General features: G+C 44.2%; 1 protein-coding gene across 3 annotated transcripts in view; it reads right to left on the reverse strand.

Moving 5' to 3' along the window:
• The window catches only part of EXPH5 (exophilin 5), a 68020-nt gene that overhangs the window by 11661 nt on the left and 36355 nt on the right, over positions 1–20004 (reverse strand). For 2 of the 3 annotated variants that reach the window (XM_036427299.1, XM_045578024.1), the window contains exons 2-4: positions 16623–16783; positions 14051–14213; positions 7617–7665 (exon numbers count right to left, since the gene is read on the reverse strand). In XM_036427299.1, coding sequence (XP_036283192.1) covers positions 7617–7665; positions 14051–14213; positions 16623–16783 — 373 coding nt within the window. Of the gene's footprint in view, positions 1–7616; positions 7666–13095; positions 14214–16622; positions 16784–20004 lie in introns of those variants that run through there. The other variant, XM_045578025.1, reaches the window with a different exon arrangement.

Consider the following 20004-nt stretch of genomic DNA (forward strand, 5'->3'; position numbering starts at 1 on the left):
GATTTAGGAGAATGATGCAGAGCTAAAGTTGTTTTCTTTACTAGCAAATGTTTATTTTGATTTCATTAAACCCATCACTGCCCTACTTTCAAGCTTAATTTGTCCTCATAACCTCGGGGGAATTACACACTCCCACGCCTTCACTTTCTTGAGCCAAAACTCCATTTGCATTTCCTCTGTCAAACTGGCTCTGTCACTCCTGACTCCACCTTAGCTAATCCTGCCCCCATCCCTGAACCATTCCAGTGTCTTTGTTCTCAGTCCCCTCTGCTACCCAGTCCTCGCCTCTTGAATCCCTTTCTTTCCCAAGTTTTTCCTTTCCATTTGATTGTTCACTATTACATTTCACCTCACTCCGGATGCCTACGCACAAATCTCGAACCTTCCCCAAACTCCAGCTTCTCTCCTTCTCCAGCACAGGTCTGTCCAGTTCTAAAGCTCAGGCTCCCTTAATCCCCACATTCCTCACAGTCTAGTATTTTCACTCCCGCCTGTTTTCTTTCTCAAGAACTAGGTCAGTTATGATAGAAGCCCTGCCCACATTTCATTGACTTGTGGTATTCAGTTCTATGGGAAAGCCATAACTGAATGCATACAAGGAAGATTTATTAATAAACAATCCACAATGTTAAATTATATGCAGTGACCAACGTGTTATGGGTATAAAATTGAGAAGTAGACAAATGTTAGAAGCAAAACATAACTAGTGAGATACGTGTTTTGAGTATAAAATTCAGAAGTAGACAAATGTTAGAAGCAAAACATAACTAGTGAGATAACAGCTGTAGGTAATAAAACCAGAAGCTAATCATTTGAGAAATCAAATCAGTTGCAGCTAAATTCTTTCTCTGTAAAATGCATCAAGGCATTGTTCTCTTTTGTGCCCTTCCTACTGTCTCTCAAGTCTTCATGTCTTTGTGCTAATAACAATTAGTCATGCTTCATCTAAGTCCATTCTTCCCAAATCTGCAGTCTGGAAATTGGTAGAGACTAGGAACATCCGATTAAGAGAATAGTAAGCATCATTGTCTCTCATACATTTTGAAAAAATATATTTTTATTGATTTCAGGGAGGAAAGGAGAGGGAGAGATAGAAACTTCAATGATGTGAGAGAATCATTGATCAGTTGCCTCCTGCACCCCCCCACACTGGAAATCAAGCCTGTAACCCGGGCATGTGCCCTGACAAGGAATTGAACCATGACCTCCTGGTTCATATTCATAGGCTTAACCTCTGAGCCATGCCGCTGGGCATCTCAGCCATTTTAACACCCACACAAATTTCACATTTCCTCTATGTAGAATAGAGTATACTCTTGTGTCCTCTTGGATCACAACCCTTTATAATGAAAATGCATATTAAAATGAAAATGTAGGAACTGAGGCTGAGGTAAAAAGATGACCCCCTTCAAGCTGGGAAGGATTATTAGCACCTAGAAAACTTGCATATGTCTGCCAGATCCTCTACTTCAAGACCAACTCTGCTCACCTCATATGTTAAGAGTGCTTCTAACACAGAGAGATCTAAACTATATTAATAAGATAAAATATGGAGAATTTACGTACACTTAACTTTAATTCTGCAATAATTTTTTTTCCAGTGATGAAATGTAAAAAAAGTAACTGCTAGTCAGTGGTAGGTATCAGGCATAGAGAAGACTGAACTCTACCAGTGCCCTAGGGACCTCTTTTGCTTAAGCTGTATGTGAGATATTATTATTAGCCGCAATAGCAACTATACACTAATTATTCTAGACCAAGTGGTCAGCAAACTCATTAGTCAACAGAGCCAAATATCAATAGTACAACGATTGAAATTTCTTTTGAGAGCCAAATCTTTTAAACTTAAACTTCTTCTAACACCACTTCTTCAAAACAGACTTGCCCAGGCTGTGGTATTTTGTGGAAGAGCCACAATCAAGGGGCCAAAGAGCCGCATGTGGCTTTCAAGCCGCAGTTTGCCGACCATGGTTCTAGGCACTGTGCTTAGGGCTGCCTATGGATTACTTTATTTCATTATTTTAACAACTTTACGCAGTTGGTACTATTAATTTTCCCACTTTGAGAAAAGTGAGTTTGCAAGAAGTCAGTTATTTGCTTCAGGCCACAGGTGTGGCAGGTAGGACTCATTTCCAGGCTGCCAGATTATGGAGCCCATGCTGAATCGCCTTTCACTGCTTTTTTATTAGTGTATCAGTGTACTGCACCCTAGCTTAGGCATCTTCTGAGGCCATGCACAGGTCTCAGAGCTGCTGGACAGCACCTGGAATTTTTCAATACCCAGAGCAGAGGTAACGACCTCCAGGCCCAAAGCACACGGATCCTGTCAGGGCTCAATTTTGGCTTCAGAAGCCACCCCCAAATAATGTTCCATGCCATGCGGCTGCCATAAAAAAGAAAGTATGTGTTCCGTTCCTGGCCTAGAAGATGAGGTTAAAACACCTCTATGCAGCAAAATTGTGCCCAAATAATTTTCTGGCTTTTGATTTAAGTCTTTCCCTCCCTCCACTCTCTTCAAGGAGCCTGTGCTCTGAGCACACCACACAGTTCTCTAAAATGCTGCACACTTCTTCCTCCGCCTCCACGTCTCTGCTCCTGGCCTCGCTCTTTCTCTTCTTCTCCTGAAAAATAGCAGCTCAACCTTTCAGAGTCTAGTTCTTGATCTTTGTGAGCCCTTCTCCCATTGTCCCAGGAAGAATGAATGACCATAGTATATTGGTATGCGCCTCTGGTATGATAGCTATTATGTCAGAGCAAGGTCATTTACATTCTCAGCAACTCTGATATTTGATAACATTACTCTTAAATTAATTTTTCAATACACTTTCAAAATAACCTATATTTCATTTTAATATGTATCTCATCTGATCCTTACATCAAATTTGTGAATGAGGTAAGGATTATGATTCCCATTTTGCAGATGAACAAACTGAGTCTTGGGTAAGTGATACAAATAATAAATGGTAGCACTGGCTACCCACACTCACTGATCTCATTCCTAACACTGTTCTTCCCACTCTGTTGCTTTTACTAATGTACATATCTTCAATTAGATTATAAACTCTCTGAAGACAGAAACTTTGCTTTAAACATTCCATACCCTCCATGCACACCATTATGGGCTGATTTACAATATACCAAGGTAGGAAATTACATTTATAAAATTTCCAGTACACATTATTACAGAAATTGAGATGCTGAATATTTATAACATTAGGATTCAGAAAATCATGCCTGAGGTGAGAAAGTGTAATGGTTAAACACATGAGCTCCATAGAGATCCAAATCCTTGTTCTGCCCCTTAATAGCTGTATAACTTTGGGCAAGTTACCACATCTTTCTGTACCTTAGTTTCTTTTTTTGGTAAAATGGGAAAAAATTATAACAACAGCAGCGGCAAAACCCTACCTCACAAGATGAAATGAATTAATACACCGAGTGGCCAGATTATTTTGATCTCTGAAAGCATAATAATCTGAAGACTCAGTGTATATCCTATATCCTCCTATCCTATATAATAAAAGACAAATATGCAAATTGTCCCCTGGACCAGGAGTTCGACCAGCAGGCATACCGGCCTACTGCCCATGTCCCTTTCCCCTGACCAGGCTGGCCGGATCCCACCCATGTACGAATTCATTCACTGGGCCTCCAGTACACACACATACACACACCTACACACACACACACACACACACACACACACACACCCTGAGTGGCCAGATTATTATGCGTTCAGAGATCATAATAACTTGGTCACTCAGTGTAGTTGTAGAAAGAACAACAGCTTGGAATGGTGTCCCGGGCTTGTAAGTCCATATTGTTACTCTCCTGTGGTTTTCAGAAGATTTCCTGGAGCACTAACAATAAGCTAGAAAAATGTCCCACAGGGTAGAGGCCAGAGTCTCAAAATGCCAGCTTTTAGGATCTCAGTAACATTCTCAAACATGGTGAATCACATGTGAGCAACATGAGGCCTTCTAAGCAACCCCAATGCACTCTACTGATATTGTTTGCCATTCTGACATGATGAGACAAACAAACCTGTCACAGAGTAACCTTAAACTATTTGAGAACTTCCTGGAGCAGACAAACCTGCAGAACAGCTGCTGGAGCAGAAGTCTAAGCGCACTGATGTTATCAAATGCCTTGGTAAAGTCAACAAAGTCATTTTTCAAGATGTCCCTGAATTTGTTCTGTGTCTGCTTTCCGGCAAAGGTCAAATTTACCATCGCACTCTGTGGCTTAAAACCACCACTCATTCATTTATTCTTTCAGTTTCTGAGAGCTCAGGTTGTGCCAGGCTGTGGGCATACACAGGTGGGCAGACAGTCCTGGCTGCAAGGAGCCCACACTGGCCCAGAGGGTAAGTCCGTTGGAGCTGTGTTTCTAGGATCCCAGAGCTGGCATATTACCTGACAGCAGGCCACGCCAAAATTCGTTCAGATTTGAGGAGTGATCAAGTGGCCACGGCCTTATGCTTTGTTTTTATTCTCATTGATGGTGACTACTTTGACCGTGGATTTTCACCTGTAAGGAGATGGAGCTCAACTAATAGCAATTGCTCTTTAAGGAACATTTGGTGATTCTGGAGATATTAAAAAAAAAATAGTTTTGTTGATGATTTAGAAAGAGAGCAAGGGAGAGGGAGAGAGAGAGAAACATTGATGTGAGAGAGAAACATCCATTGGTTATCTCCTGCATGAGGGAATTGAGCCCAAAACCTGAGTGTGTGCCCTGACTGGGAATTGGGACTGGAAATATTTTGGTGTACGGGATGATGCCCAATCAACTGAGCCACACTAGCCAGGGCTGGAGACATTTTTGATTATCACAATTGAGTGGAGAACCATGGACATCTAGTAGGTAGAAGCCAGGGATACTACTAAACATCCTACAATACACAGGACAGTCCCCAACAGAGAATTACCCAGCCCCAAATGGCAATAGTGCTGAGGTTGAGAGAAACTCTGAGCTGCATGTCTCTAAATTTCTCTCTGTTTTCTCAAATCCTTTGTTTCTTTTAATCTGGAGCAAAATGTTAAATAGAAACTTTCTTCTCTTTTGAGTGGAAGGTTATCTAATAATGTAGTACAATCCTATATAATAAAAGCCTAATATGCTAAGTATAGAGTCAACCCGTTGACTGTTCAACCAATCGAAGTGTAATATGCTAATGATATGCTAAGTCCGCTCAACCACTCACTATGACATGCATTGACCATCAGGGGGCAGATGCTCCAACCTATAGATTAGCTTTCTGTTGGGGTCCGGCCAATGGGATCTGAGCTAGATGGGCCAGACACACCTTGGAGCCCACCTGTGGTGCCTCCAAGACTGGCCAACCTCCTGTGTCCCTTCCGGGCCCCGATCGTGTACTGGTGGGGTCCCTTGGCCTGGCCTGTGCCCTTTAGCAATCCAGGGGATGTCAGAGAGCTGGTTTTGGCCCAATCCTGCAGGTCAGGCCTCTAGTCTCCTATAAAATACCAGAATCCTCTCTGCACCATTCCTGCCAGGTTGCCAACCAAGTGATGGAAAGTTCATTACCCTAAATCTTGGCAAGAATCCCTCTAGCATCAACAGCCAACTTCCAGCTTCCTGGAGCCCTAAAGGGATAGGGCTTCCATGAATAAATAATGGAAACCTACATATTCTACAAAACCCTTGTTTTAGACCAGGGGTGAGGAACCTTTTTTCTGCTAAGGGTCATTTGGATATTTATAACATGATTCTGGGGCCATACAAAATGATCAACTTAAAAATTAGCCTGCTATATTTGGTCAAACATTTAATTAACTCACTCCTAATGGCTTGGCAGAGCCAGGCGAAATGTTTTTGTGGGCCTTATACGCCCCACCGGCTGGATGGCCCCCACCCAGTTTTAGACAGTAGTTTTATTATTGTCTCCCTCCTACTTCTTATAAAAGTTATTAACTGGGTGGGATCAACAATCAGTGGTGCGAGTTGCTGTATTTTCCCAATTCTTCCCTTTTATAGCGACACAATAAGAGCAGGGAAAGGGTTCAATGCAAGCAGCAATCAAGAATGCCAAAGGAAAAAAAATCTACTAATCCTCAGATTGGGTTTTCAAATCCTGAGCATTCCAAATTGCTCTACAGTTTTCTAACTTCTGGGCAGTTGCGTTTCTTTTTACAGTCCTCATCTGCTTCCGAGGCCATGGCTCTCAGACGGGAGAGGCCAGTGAGCTTGAGCACTTCTCCCAAGGAAGAGCGTGAACACAGAAGCGTCCTGGAGCAGGCTCTGCCTCTTAGAGTAAGGTGACCAAATGTCCCGCTTTTGGCAGGACGGTCCGATTTTTAACAAATTGTCCCGCGTCCCGCAGCGTTTTAAAAAAGTCCCCCAAAATGCCGCAGGATGTGGGACAAATTGTTAAAAATCGGAACTGTCCCGCCAAAAGCGGACGTCTGGTCACCTTATCTTAGGGAGCAAAGCTCTGTGCTGCGCCAACGTTAAAGGCGAGTCTGCAGGGAGTGAGCACCCGGGGCTCACATGCGAACAGGGCGTGGGGGCGGACTCAGCTGTAGGCATTATTAACTTCAGCCAGAGACTCAGCATTTCTAATCCTGGCTCTACCATTGACCAGTGGCCTTGAGCATCTTTACATTCTCTAAACCTCACTTTTTTTCATCTTTAAAATGGGGACTTGACACAGTTCCTCTGGGGATTAACTGAAATTATCTTTGAGTATGGCAGCTGGTGCTGGTGTCTTGTTTGGGGCTCAAGCATATAAAGCAGAGGGACAGGGTTCAGTGTCATCCGGAACGAAGGAACGAAGCAGCATTTCTCTGAAAGAAAAGGGGGGCTCACTTGGTTTTTAAAGGACCTCTGTTTATATGCATTCCTCACCAGAATTCTACCTCATGCTTTTTGCAAAAAAAAAAAAAAAAAAAAAGAGAGAGGGGCATGAATGCTAAGACCACAACGAATTGAAGAATACCTCCATCTCTGCCTACACTCTTAGGTCTCTTCCAAAATACTCATTCTTTCACCTCCAAACCACACGAGTTACACAGAAAGTCACAGGCAAGGGTAGAACCAAGGTTCTGACCATGAACAAACAAGAAGGAGAAGACAGCTTTTCAATCTTGTAGGCATAGGAGCACACAGATAGATTTCCATCTAAGCCCTTGGTGGAGAGTCATGTTGGGACAGGACCCTCCTCTGAGCTTGTTCGGGCCAAATGCATCCCTCCATTCAGCGGCTTCCTCTCGGAATACCAATGATGATCCCACCCAAAAATAGTCCAGCTCAGACCCAAATAGGTTTGCAAAAGTGGCAATGATGCCTCTTGCCTCTTCCTCCGCCCACCGCTTTAGCCCCATATGGGAGGGACAAGGGGTAAAATATTGGAGATGCCACTGGTGGTGCGAGTGGACACCAGGTGGCTTGGTTCCTTCTTGGCAGAGCCTGCTGGTGAGCATGTCAGAGCCAGAGCCAATGGGGAAACCAACCATGCACGGAAAACTCTGAGCTCTCTAAGAGAAATCTAAATTTCCTAAGTAATGTTAAAACTGAGCCGAAGAGAATCCTATTTAAATAGGTAGCCAACCAGGGATTACATTAATTCCGAATTCCTTTCGTTTCCAGCTACTTACCGCAGCAGCTCCTCTCATAGACACAGGCGGTCCCACATGGCTGTCACACCTGTGGAAAGAATTGGAAATAATTTCTTTGAAGAAGTGCCTAACTTTAAAAAAAAAATTTCTTTATTGACTTTTGGTATCACATAGTTGTCCTCTTCCCCCATTCCCATCCCAAACCCCTCCCCATGTATGTCCCACCCCCTTGTTGTCCATGACCACTGGTTAGGCTTATATGCATGCACACAAGTCCTTTGGTTGATGATTCCCATTTACACTCGGGGGAAAGTTCACATTCTTCTCTACATTCAGAAGACCCTATGCCACCTTGTTCCTGATTCTTTCCAGCCTCGGATCTCACCTTCCTCTATCCCTTCTGCCACAGGAAGTTAGCCACACTCCTGAACCTATGCACTCATTGTTCCTTTGCTGGGAACAGTTTTCTACCTTTGTTTGCCTAAATAACTATCTCATCCTTGAAGAATCATTATAAACTTTATTCTCCCTGGCAGACCTGCCCAGACTTTGATTCTTAGTCTAAGACAGTGGTCAGCAAACTCATTAGTCAACAGAGCCAAATACCAACAGTACAACTATTAAAATTTCTTTTGAGAGCCAATTTTTTTTTAACTTAAACTTCTAATGCAATTTCTTCAAAATAGACTCACCCAGGCCAAAGAGTATTTTGTGGAAGAGCCACACTCAGCGGGCCAAAGAGCCAAATGTTTGCTGATCGAGAGCTGGTTTGCTGATCACGGGTCTAAGGTACCCCCTAACCCTCTCCCAACGTGCTCCCAGAGCAGGCAGACCTTCCCCTTCTTAGCACCCGTCTATGTTTCTGTTTCCTTTTTGTTGTCATGGTGAAGGCCTGGGAAGCCCAGGACCGTTCCTTTGCTCCACCGTGCTGCGAATTGAATTCCTCCAACAGCGTTCCTTGAATGAAGGAGCCAGTGTGTTCATTTTGCTCCCCATCTCCTCTGCTCCTCCTCCTGTATTCTTCGCCATCATCCACCTAGTTCCCTGAGTCAGAGGGCAGAGCTAATCTCCACTCTCCTTTCTTCCTCAGCCAGCACATCCAGCCGCCAGGTTCTCATGATCCCATGTTCTAAACTGTGCACAGATCTGCCTACCTTTGCCTTCCGCATTGCCACTACCTTCATTTAAGCCGCTGCCATCTTGGCGGTCTCTTCCCTGGGATCCCTACTCAAATTTTCCCCCTCGAATCTGTTCTTTGAGTCACAGCGGGAGGAGTTCTCGGCCCGGGCACTCCTGGCCTGTCAGTGGTGTGGCGGTCTGTCGCATGCATTGAAGAGTGTTTAGCAACATCTCTGACCCCTGCACACCAGATGCCAACAGCACCGGCCTGCAGGTGTGCAGAACAGTAATGTCTTCTGGGGCCAAATTGCCCCGATGTAGGACCACTGAGTTAAGGTGATCTTTCTAAAGTAAAGATCTGATTATGTTACTTCTCTGTATAAAATTACCTACATATGTACACACACACATGCACAAAATACACCAAAATACTAGTGTTTGTCCAGTGAGTCATGGGTGATTTATATCTGCTATATATGCATAAATACATAAAATAAAGAAAAACATATAACATATCTATTAAGGAAAAGAATGGTATTATTTTAAAACGTGACTTATGGCTCCCCGCTGTCTACAGCATTAATCAAGTCCAAACTCCTTAGCACTGCACTGCACATGTGAGTGCCTGTGTTCTGGACTCTGCCATCCTCTCCCACCCCATCTCCTATCAGTCTCACTTTACACGGGGTCACTGAACCTCAGTGACCCAGATATTGCCTTTTCCGGTCTCCGGATCTTTGCTGTGTCATTCTTTCTGCCTGGTGCAACATCCCAACTCTTCATTGCTTAGCTCCGTCCTCTGCGTCCTTCAAAAACTGGCTCTCCTCTTCCAGGAAGCCCTCCGGACCCTCCAGTCTGAGCTAATGCTTCTCCTATATGTCTTCATGGCAGGAATGCCATGCATCCACCAGAGCACTTACCTTATTCTACCATAGTCATCAGTACACCAGGTTGCAGGGAGGACAGAAGGTATCCCTGTGTGAATCCTAAAGGGCATCCTTTCCTCCAGATCCTTACTGTCCTTTGCCAGAAAGCTGCCATAATAAACCCACGGATCCGCCATGATCCTGCTGCGATTGGCACTTCCTGGAGAACACGATGTGGTGCACCTCCAGCCTAGATGTTCCCAACTAGATGACAAAGTCCCCCAGGCAGAGACTGGCTTTCTTTTCACGATTCTATCTCTAACACTAAATGTAGTATCTGATCCAGAGTAGGGCTTTGGTAAAAGCTTGATAAATAAGAGAGACACTATCGCCTTGGCTGCTGGGCCCCACACCGAGAACTCTGACAGCCCTTAGCACAGAGGGAGGAGGAAGCTGTGCTGCTGTGGTTCCCAACCCTGAATGAACATCCAGACGTCCTACAGAATTAAAAATAAGCTATAACATCCCTGCGCCCTACTTCAGACCTTCTTAATCAGCATCTGAAGATTGGGGAATGATTATCTGTCATTCTTTCTTCTTTTATTTCTTTTTTATTTTTGTTAATTCTCACCTGAGGATATTCCCCCCCCCCCCCCCCACTGCTTTTTCAGAGAGAGTGGAAGGGAGGGAAGGAGGGGGAGAGAGAGAGCAACATCAATGTGAGAGAGACACATGGACTGTTGCCTCCCGCATGCACCCAATGGGGTGGGGTGGAGTGGGGAGTGAACTTGCAACCCAGGTCCATGCCCTTGACCAGGCGGACGCTCTAACCAGCCAGGGTGGCCTTTAATTTTAAATTGCTGATGAGATCATGATACTGATCCATCAGATCAACTGGGAACCGCTGGCCACCCAGAATGAAATTCAAGACCCCTCCGCTTGTCTTGCTTCTCCCTGCTGTCTCCACACCTGCAGTTCATCTGTGGACCCCACACCTGGCGTGGAGCACCTCCAGAGAAGGAGCTCCTTCCTCTCACTGCTTCAGTCTGGGTGCCTCAGGTCTGTGCTCCCTCCAAGCACGGGCACTCCAATAGGGATGGGGAAGAGAGCACAGCAGGACATTTGTATGGCACGAAAGAGAAAATAAACATACAAACAAACAGCATCTAGGAACATACGAATCTGCCTTTAGAATTTTCCAAAATAGGACTTGAACGTTTTGTTTATATAAACGGGGGTTGCAGCTGGACTGCCTAAGCTGTGTACACCTATGGGTCTGGCAAATTTGGGCATGTCTGAGGAGTGGCTGGCTGGATCCACCAAATCTCTGCATCTCAAGGGGGACAAATGATCCTAAAGGAACAGGGTAGCAGGCATGCTCACACTCACTCCAGGAGAGCAGTTATCACTCGCTAAGGAGGGAGGGCTTACCATATGCCCAGAACTGTGATGGTCCTGGGAGAAAAGAAGTGATCTTAAGCTTCACTGCACATGAGCCTACGAACTAATTCTCTTGTATCTGCACTTGGCCTAGCCCTTGAGATTACGACAGAGCAAAGAGTAGGGGAGCCAAAGTCCATATCCCTAAGCGCGCCATAATGGGCTGGTGGCACATGGCTGCACAGCGCTGAGGATGTGTGTGGACATGAAGGCCTGGCCCTCTTGAGGGAGTGACTTTGTTTGGAGTATGTTGGAGCTTGGAACAGGGAAGCACATACACCACCTACTCATGGTGGGGAGGGCCCCTCTGCAACCCCCTGGGGTCTGGAAGGAGAAAGGAACAGCTGTAGGTGCTCCTGGCAGCTGTGCGTTTGTAAGCTCGTGACACGCACGGTGGGGGACTTGCCGAACTCCGTGGAAGGAAACTTTGTGGTGGGGGATGAGCACTGTATGTCACAGGCACTAGGTGGCCCATAGCAAGACATGAGGAAATGCTTGGGGAAAGACAGATACATGTAAAGCATGCAGACTTTTCTCAAATGTATTGGCTAGCAGTAAATAAAACGTGAATGGAAAATACTTTCCTTTTTTCCTGGGGTCGGCAGTCACAGAGGGCACTGTATGACCACTTCATATAGAATTACAATAATAATGGGATAATATGGGAAGTGCACGGATTTTAGAGGAGAAACTAGTGCTATGGGAAGCAGAAATGACAGAGCTTTTTGCCCTCTTATCAGTGTTCCCACGATTTCTCAGGCACTGACAATAGGAAATCAAAGCTTCAAAATGCCATTGCTTTTATTGCCTGGGCCTTTCTAGAATGAGCACACATATCTATCTGGTGAAATGACGAAGTCCATCCTCCCTCCTCCCCCCCATGTCATGGAGAGAGTTACCCACTATCCAGTGTCACTTCTCAGTTAAGCCATACCTTGAAAGAGGAAAAGAAACTTCTCTAATATGCAACTCTTTTAGGGCTGAGCAGAAGGCTGGATTCTGTCTAGAGTGACTGGTTCCCCTGTGATTTGCAAAATCCTATAAACTGCTTCGCTGACTTTTCTCCAGAGCAATGAGTGTGACAAAGTCACACCTTGATGACTTCAGCAGGAAAAAACCGGCTGCGAAAGACTGCGCGTCCCCGGGGCCCTGTGCCAGTTCCTCTGCTGCACTCAGAGGCCAGGGGCAGCTCCTGAGTCGGAGTCTGTATTTTGGAGGTCGATTTTGTATTTAGAGACATCAGAACTGCCAAAGAGAGTTCAGTTCTACTTAAGGGTAAAGAGCCCCTGGTTACGGATATTCCCACAGTAGGTAAACACTTCCTTAGCCGCACACATTCAGGATTTATATCCAAATAGTTTTACCAACTGATATTTAAAAATAAAAAGGACATATTTTTTACATTTTATCTCTGAAACCTCTTCAGAGCAAAAGCAGTGCTTTTCATGACCTTTGCACCAGCATAGCTAACAAATATTTATTCCCACTTACATTCTGAAAGTAAAATATATTTAAAGATAAATTCTGAAAACTGCTAAGCACACACGTACACTTAAAAACGACGAAATCTGTTTAATTTCTGCACGCTGTGCTACATGTTTCCATTCATCTGGTTAAAAGAAAGCTACACGTCATTTCTGTATATGGTGGCTAAACAGAATTTTGAAGGATGGTGGCTAAACAGAATTTTGCAGGAGTTTCAGTTTTCTTTTCAGTTCGGCGTATAACAAAGACACACGCCACCCAGAACAAAGATCATTTAGATCTTTTATCTTCTTTGATCCCTTTTCCCAGTAACTTGCAATCTGAGCTTGGAAACGACTTGTCCATAGAGCTAACAGGTTTTTCAACTTTTCCTGGTTTGCTAATGGTAGGTTGTTCAGCAATATATATCTCTGCCTTAAAAGAAAACCACTTAAAAACACAAGCCCCAGCTACAATACACAGTAGGATGATTTCTTTTCTCCTTAAAAGAAATGTTAGCTACAAAAGGAATACTCCTCCATGTTAATTTCCCAAATGAGAGAATTCCTGATGTTTCGAACAGTTCTTACAAAACGAAACAAAACAACAACAACAACAAATCAACTCACCTCTTTGGAAAGCATTTGCTTGTAAGTGGCTCTGGTGGAGGCAGTCCCGTCAATCTACATCCTGTTCAGCTCTTTATTATTTCATCAAAGACCAGAGCGCCTCTGGCGAAAGCTAGGAGCCAGAGCCTTCCGTCCACCCGGGAGGAGAAGACAGAACTGTCCCCCCGAAGCCCAGGAGCCTCATCCCCCGCCACCAGCTGCCGGCTGCCTATCGCCTCTCTGCAGGAGTGACCTCTCACACCTTTCCCCAAAGCCCGGCAATGCACGCCTGATGGTTGGACGCACACACCACGTGCCAAGCCAACACCTCAGGAGGGTGGGAAGCCCTTCAACCAGGAAGGCTTGCTGGAAATATTCCGCAGTCAGCTCAATCGCACCGAGGCACGAAGCCTTGCTTGTTGTTCGCAAAAACAATCCGGCCACGTGAGTCAGGCAGATGTGATTTATTACGGATCTAAACCAGGAACCCTCTGGGGCGGTGCCGCCACTGCTCCCACAGCTTCCCCTCCTTCACCTGAAGTTTACATTCTGGGCAACGGCTTCGCGGCGGTTCTGATTTGGCCCGGGTCTCTGTGGCCATCTCATTCATTAACGCTCATTCCAGGCCCCGTCTTTCTCTGCCCCCACAGACACACCTGCTCCCCAAGGAAGAAGTCGTTTTGATTTGAATGTAGCTGCCGGACTGCCATATAGACCAGGCGTGGGGAGCAGTGGGAAAATTGTCAGTAATTATTACCTGGGATGTGCGCCGCTGACTCGAAGTGGGATTTCAAAGTGAGCCAGGTTTCCTAAGGACTTTGTCCCTCTGCAAGCTAAGTCCTGTTTCCTGCGTGAGTGTCTAAATTTAAATTCTGGGAGCAAACGTTATCATTCTGAGCACACACAGGCTAGGCTGCCTGCCGGCCTTGGGGATCAGGTAACCAATGAGCTGTCACGTGGCCTGAGTTTGACTCACCCTTTCGGTCCCGGCGCCTGAAGCTTCAAAGTGTCCTTCCTGGGTTTTCTGAATGAGAACAGGGAAGCAAAGGAAGATCTGAAGCTCAGCCGGGAGGGAACGGGTGTTGGGTCTCTCGGTGTAGGTATGCTTTTAGATCTGGATGTTTGTAATTCCAGAGGATCTGAAAGAAAAAATGTAAAAATTCTGCGTCATTCAACTATGCCCAGGTAAATGAATCCCATGGAACTAAGGCTTTATTCTCTCTTCCCTCCTCCTCCCTCTCTCTGGAGTCTGGAGGTGCAGTGAGCATCTCCACATGAAGACCTCAGGACTCCGAGGGGAGTCCTGTGCCTCTGATGGCTCTGCCGAGTGGAGAGGGTCCATGTGCACTGTGGACCGCGGTGCCATGGATACCTCCCTGTACCAGCCCTGTGAATGTACTCAACTTTCTTCCCCCTGGCCATCTAAAACCCAAGGTGAGGTGGCCTGCTGGTTTAGCTCAGTGGATAGAGCATCGGCCTGCAAACTGAAGGGTCCCAGTTCAATTCCAGTCTAGGGCACATTCCTCCCTGGTCCGGCCTTGTGCAGGAGGCAGCCAATCAATGGTTTCTCTCCCATCGATGTCTGTCTTTCCCCCTTTCTTTCCTACTTCTCTCCAAAAATAAATGGGAAAATGTCCTCCGGTGAGGATTAAATAAATAAAATAAGTAAATAAATAAATAAAATACGAAGGTTAGGTGTTGGGGACCTCATTCAGTTCTCATGTGGCTCTTAACCACCCTGTCCTTCAGAAATTTTTATTTTAGTATTTTAAAACATCGTGATAGGTACAATGTAACTTTCATATCAAAGGGATGAAAGGGAAAGGAAATTAAGCCATTTAAAGTAAAGAATCTCTCTCTATATATATTGCTACATGTATGGTTTATATGTATATATGCATGCAACATAAATATGTAGAATATATATGTATAGATAACATATAGCTTTACTAAGAATTCCAAGGCAACATGAACACATACAAAGTCACTATGCTTATTTAGTACACCATCTTTTGGGTATGCTGAGTTTATAAATATTAGAGGAATACAAGGTAAGGAGAAAGTCACCACAGATATGAAAGGTTCAGAGTTGGGCCGGGGTCACACACCTATGACATGAGGCTATAATGTATCAAAAGAGATTTTATCCCAACACCTGGGCGCAGGTGGGCTGAGACCGAGAAAGGCATCGGGGAGGAGAGCAGGGAGAGATAGGTTTTTATTCATTTTTTGCTGGCTATAAGCTGCTCTGCTGACATAAGGGTCCAGTCTGTCCTTGGTTCCTCCTATGGCAAGTGTCTTCTGGTTATCTGAGCTATGCTGTGCTCAAGGCTGCAAGCTTTCTGCAAGACATCTGCTAAGCACAGTAAGTTTTTCTCTGCCCCGTTTTATTCCATTTAACCCTCTCAGTATATATGGGGTTAATCTAAATTAGGGGTGTCGAACTCAATCAGACAAGGGGCCAAAATCTAAAATCCAGCCTAAATCGCGGGCGGAATGGTTTACTGAACAGTCATAAACTGTCATTGTGATGGAAACGCAGCGGAGTGCAGTGATGACAGCGCGGTGCGGGCCACATTGCAAGGCCTGGCGGGACGGATTTGGCCCGCGGGCCTTGTGTTTGACACATGTGATCTAAATATCTGAAATGTGGGTCTTTTTAGATGTATTTGTTTATTATGGGAGTTACAAAATATTGTCAATATGTAAGTTTAGAATTATTGTTGCATGTTTTCTGATGTTACCAATGTTAGCCACATATAAGCAAAAGTTGTCAATGTGACTATCAGTAGAAAGATACTTTATAGTGTTACAGTACATATTTTATAACTTCTAGTGCACTTTGCTATTCTCATTATAGTTCTGTGAAAGGTTTTATTATCCTCATTTACAGATTTTCGAGAAAGTGATTGGTGAAGGTAAGTGGCATGCTGGTGGTCGCATAGTTAGACTGCCCACAGAAGATACTTATTGGAGCTCCCAGGGTTTGAGTTACCAAAGTACCAGAAGGGTCACAGCATCGGTACACCATCCCATCCTTCCCCACCTCTCCTCTGTCTCCTTCTCCTTTGGCATCACCACCACACTAATCTATGTGCTTACTGTGATCCAGCCTACTACTTTATACTGTACTTAGAATTTTATTTAATTCTCACAACTGCCTGTGAGGTAAGAATTATCATACCCATTTAAAGAGGAGAAAATTGAGGCTTATAAAGAATAAGTAACTTGAATCACGTGGATTCTGATAGAATAGAGAATATATAGAGGGTGGAGATTTGAATCCAGGGATTTAGAAAATGTTAATATCTATGTTCTTAACCATTGTAGTATATGTATTGCTGATTCTAATAACAGACACCCCTGACATTATAGTAAATTTTCAGTTTACTCTTTTCATTGTGTGTGTTATGACAGTTTTGTATGATATTATTTCAAAATAGTCCGAAAGGAAACTGGGTTAAATTCAAGAGCCACTGAGCCATTATCTACAATACTATGCCATAAGAAAAAACAAACAAACAAATGAGATATAAAATTTTTCTTACCATTTTCTGCCATCCCCTTCCTTAGCCTGTATGTAAGGGGTTGTTTTAACATTTGGCTAACATCTGTTTCATTGCAAAACTTTTTTCTTTGAATTTCTTCAAACCATTCACCAGTCACTCCTTGAAGCCATCTGATATCCCTCTTTGTCTTCTGGAGCTTGCTGAAATAAAGAAAAATATCAAATGCACCTTTAAATTCTTCACATCAAGGATAAACTCATGTGAATGGGCTAAACTTTATCTAATGGAGACTTTCCATAAACTATAAGTCTAGGGGGAAATTGGCTGTAGAAAGAATTTCCTTTTCATGATTGTGTATATGTAGTATATGCATTAGCTATATTCTCCCAAATACACTAACAATCCTCATCCTATATAATAAAAGCCTAATATGCTAAATGTCTGGTTGTCTGGTTAGCCACTCAACCAATCAAAGTATAATATGCTAATGATATGCTAAGGTTGCTCAACTGCTCACTATGATGTGCATGGACCACAAGGGGGCAGATGCTCTGACTGGTATAATAGATTAGCTTACTGCTGGGGTCCAGCTGATTGGGACTGAGTGAGATGGGTCGGACACACCCTGGAGTCCTCCCACAGTCCCTCCCCGGCTGGCCAACCTCCTGCATCCCTCCCCAGCACTGATCGTGCACTGGTGGGGTCCCTCAGCCTGGCCTGTGCCCTCTCACAATCCAGGCTTAGGGATCCCCCCACGAGTGCACAAATTTTGTGCACCAGGCTTCTAGTTTACAAATTAAAAAATAAGTTTTTGCTGGTAGTTAAAATAATCAAGTCAATGAGGACAACCTGTCTTGAATACTGTGCAAATGTGACTTAATATGCATTTGAATGACAGATTTTTCAATGATGTGTTGAAACTAGAATATTCTTGTTCTGATTACTCATTCATTCATGCTTATTGAGAAATGCCCATGTACCAGTCCCTGTGTAGGCAATAGGGATTCAACAATACAACAGATAAGGTATTTACTTGCCCATCCAGTGATCAAAGATAAAAGAAATTGCAGAAAAAAATTGTTGAATGCAAGTGATCTTAGATAATGGAATTCTTTAAACGCAAAAACACAAAAGTAATAAATGAACATAGAGCTAATACAGGAGTAGTAAGAAGCAATGTGATTTGAGATAGCTGGAAAAGGAAGCCCAAGCACAAATGTGTCTGCCCCCCCCCCTCCCTTTCAGAATACCAGAACTGAAATTCTATCATTATTTCTTCCTTCTCCTCTACTGTATTCTGCTTAGTCCTCTTTCAAATGAAAAGCTACTCTAAGTTTTAATGTAATCATTGATTGTAATAGTTTTTTTTGTTTATTTTTTGTTTTTGAATTACTGTTGGCATACAATATTATATTAGCTTCAGGTGTAGAACCTCGTGATCACCAGGGTGATCACTACTTTGTAAGTTATAATATTTATACAACTTACAAAGTAGTGATCACCCTGGTAAATCTAGTACCCATCTGATACTATACATAGTTATTACAATATTATTGTCTATATTTCCTAGGCTGCACTTTATATCCCTGTGACTATTCTATAACTGCCCATTTGTACTTCTAAATCCCTTCACCTTTTTCAACCAACCGCTAACCCCTCTCCCATCTGGCAACCATCAAAATTTTCTCTATATCTGGCCCTAGCCGGTTTGGCTCAGTGGATAGAGCGTTGGCCTGTGGACTCAAGGGTCTCAGGTTCGATTCCGGTCAAGGGCATATAGCTTGGTTGTGGGCACATCCCCAGTAGGGAGTGTGCAGGAGGCAGCTGATTTATGTTTCTCTCTCATCGATGTTTCCAGGATCCCTTAGAACTGTTTGGAAAAAGGAAGTGCTCAGTTCAGAGGGAGACAGCCCTGAGGCAAACAGAGTAGAAAGGGGAGTTTGAAGAACCTGACAATTGTCATGAAGTAGGCAGTTTGGCACAGTACTGGTGAGAAAGTCAGGCTTGCTGCTGGGTTCAGACTTGGGAAGTTCTGCTGTTCTGGAAAGAATTTCATGTGCCCTTTATCCAGGCTCCTCTATGAAGCACACATTTTTAGGGACCTCCTACTACTAAGAAGGTGGTGTGTGGGACAGCTGCAGAGTGGCAAATTTGGAGTTAAAGGCAATGAACCGAGATAGTTGCAACTCAGGCTCCTGCTTGGGGCTATGATACTGTCATTTTATAAAATAATTGAGAAGGAAGCCAGAGGCCATCCTGCCCAGACTTGCATTTTGAAAAGCATTAGGCAACAATCATTAGGTCCAGCACACATAGTTTGCACTAGTGCTTCCCATTTTGCCATTGCCACCCTTCTGACAAAAGGTCACTCCTATCTTTATTGCTGCTTCCCTTACTAAAGTATCTTACCCCCCTCCCCCCCTTTTTTGTTAATTTATTTCAGAGAGAGAAAGGGAGAGGGAGAGAGAGATAGAAGCATCAACGATGAAAGAGAATCACTGATCAGCTGCCTCCTGCACTCCCCCTACTGGGGATCGAGCTCACAACCCAGGCCTGTGCCCTGATGAGGAATCCAACTGTGACCTCCTGGTTCATTGGCTGATGCTCAACCAGGGAGCCACACCAGCTGGGCAATATCCTTTTTTTATGTTTTGTCACTTTGTTGTTGTTTTTTTTTTTTTTTTTACCATGAAATTGCCTTACAGCCAAATAGGTGTGTGGTCTAAATATTTGCAGCAAAGATGTTAATGGCAGAAATGCTTACATTGAAAATGCAGGACACAGTTTCTCACATGGTTGTAAAAAACCTTATTCAATAGGTACTTGTGCAAGGCCTCCTATGGTGCAGATACAGAGGTATAATGGTGAGCAGAGCAGATATGTTTTTTTTTTTTTAATGTGTTTTTATTGATTTTAAAGAGAGGAAGGGAGAGATGAGGGGAGAGAGAGAAAAAAAAAAGAGCCCTAGCAGGTTTGGCTCAGTGGATGGAGCATTGGCCGGGGACCCAGGGCTCCTGGGTTTGATTCTGATCAAGGGCACATGCCTGGGTTGCAGGCTCAATCCTTAGCGGGGGGGGGGGGGGGGGGGGGGGGGGGCATGCAGGAGGCAGCCTATCCACGATTCTCTCTCATCTTTGATGTTTCTATCTCCTTCTCCCTTCCTCTCTGAAATCAATAAAAAATATGAGAGAGAGAGAGAGAGAGAGAGAGAGAGAGGAGAGAGAGAGAGAGAGAGAGAGAGAGAGAGAGAGAGAGAGAGAGAGAGAGAGAGAGAGAGAGAGAGAGAGAGAGAGAGAGGTGTCAAATGAGAGAAACGTTGATTGGCTGCTTCCCGCACAACCCAACTGGGGACTGAGCCTTAACCTGGGTTTATGCTCTGGGTAGGAATAGAACCTGCAACCTTTGAATAGCATCTGTTGAA

Source organism: Pipistrellus kuhlii, unplaced genomic scaffold, assembly GCF_014108245.1.
Source record: "Pipistrellus kuhlii isolate mPipKuh1 unplaced genomic scaffold, mPipKuh1.p scaffold_m20_p_9, whole genome shotgun sequence".
Lineage (NCBI taxonomy): Eukaryota > Metazoa > Chordata > Mammalia > Chiroptera > Vespertilionidae > Pipistrellus > Pipistrellus kuhlii.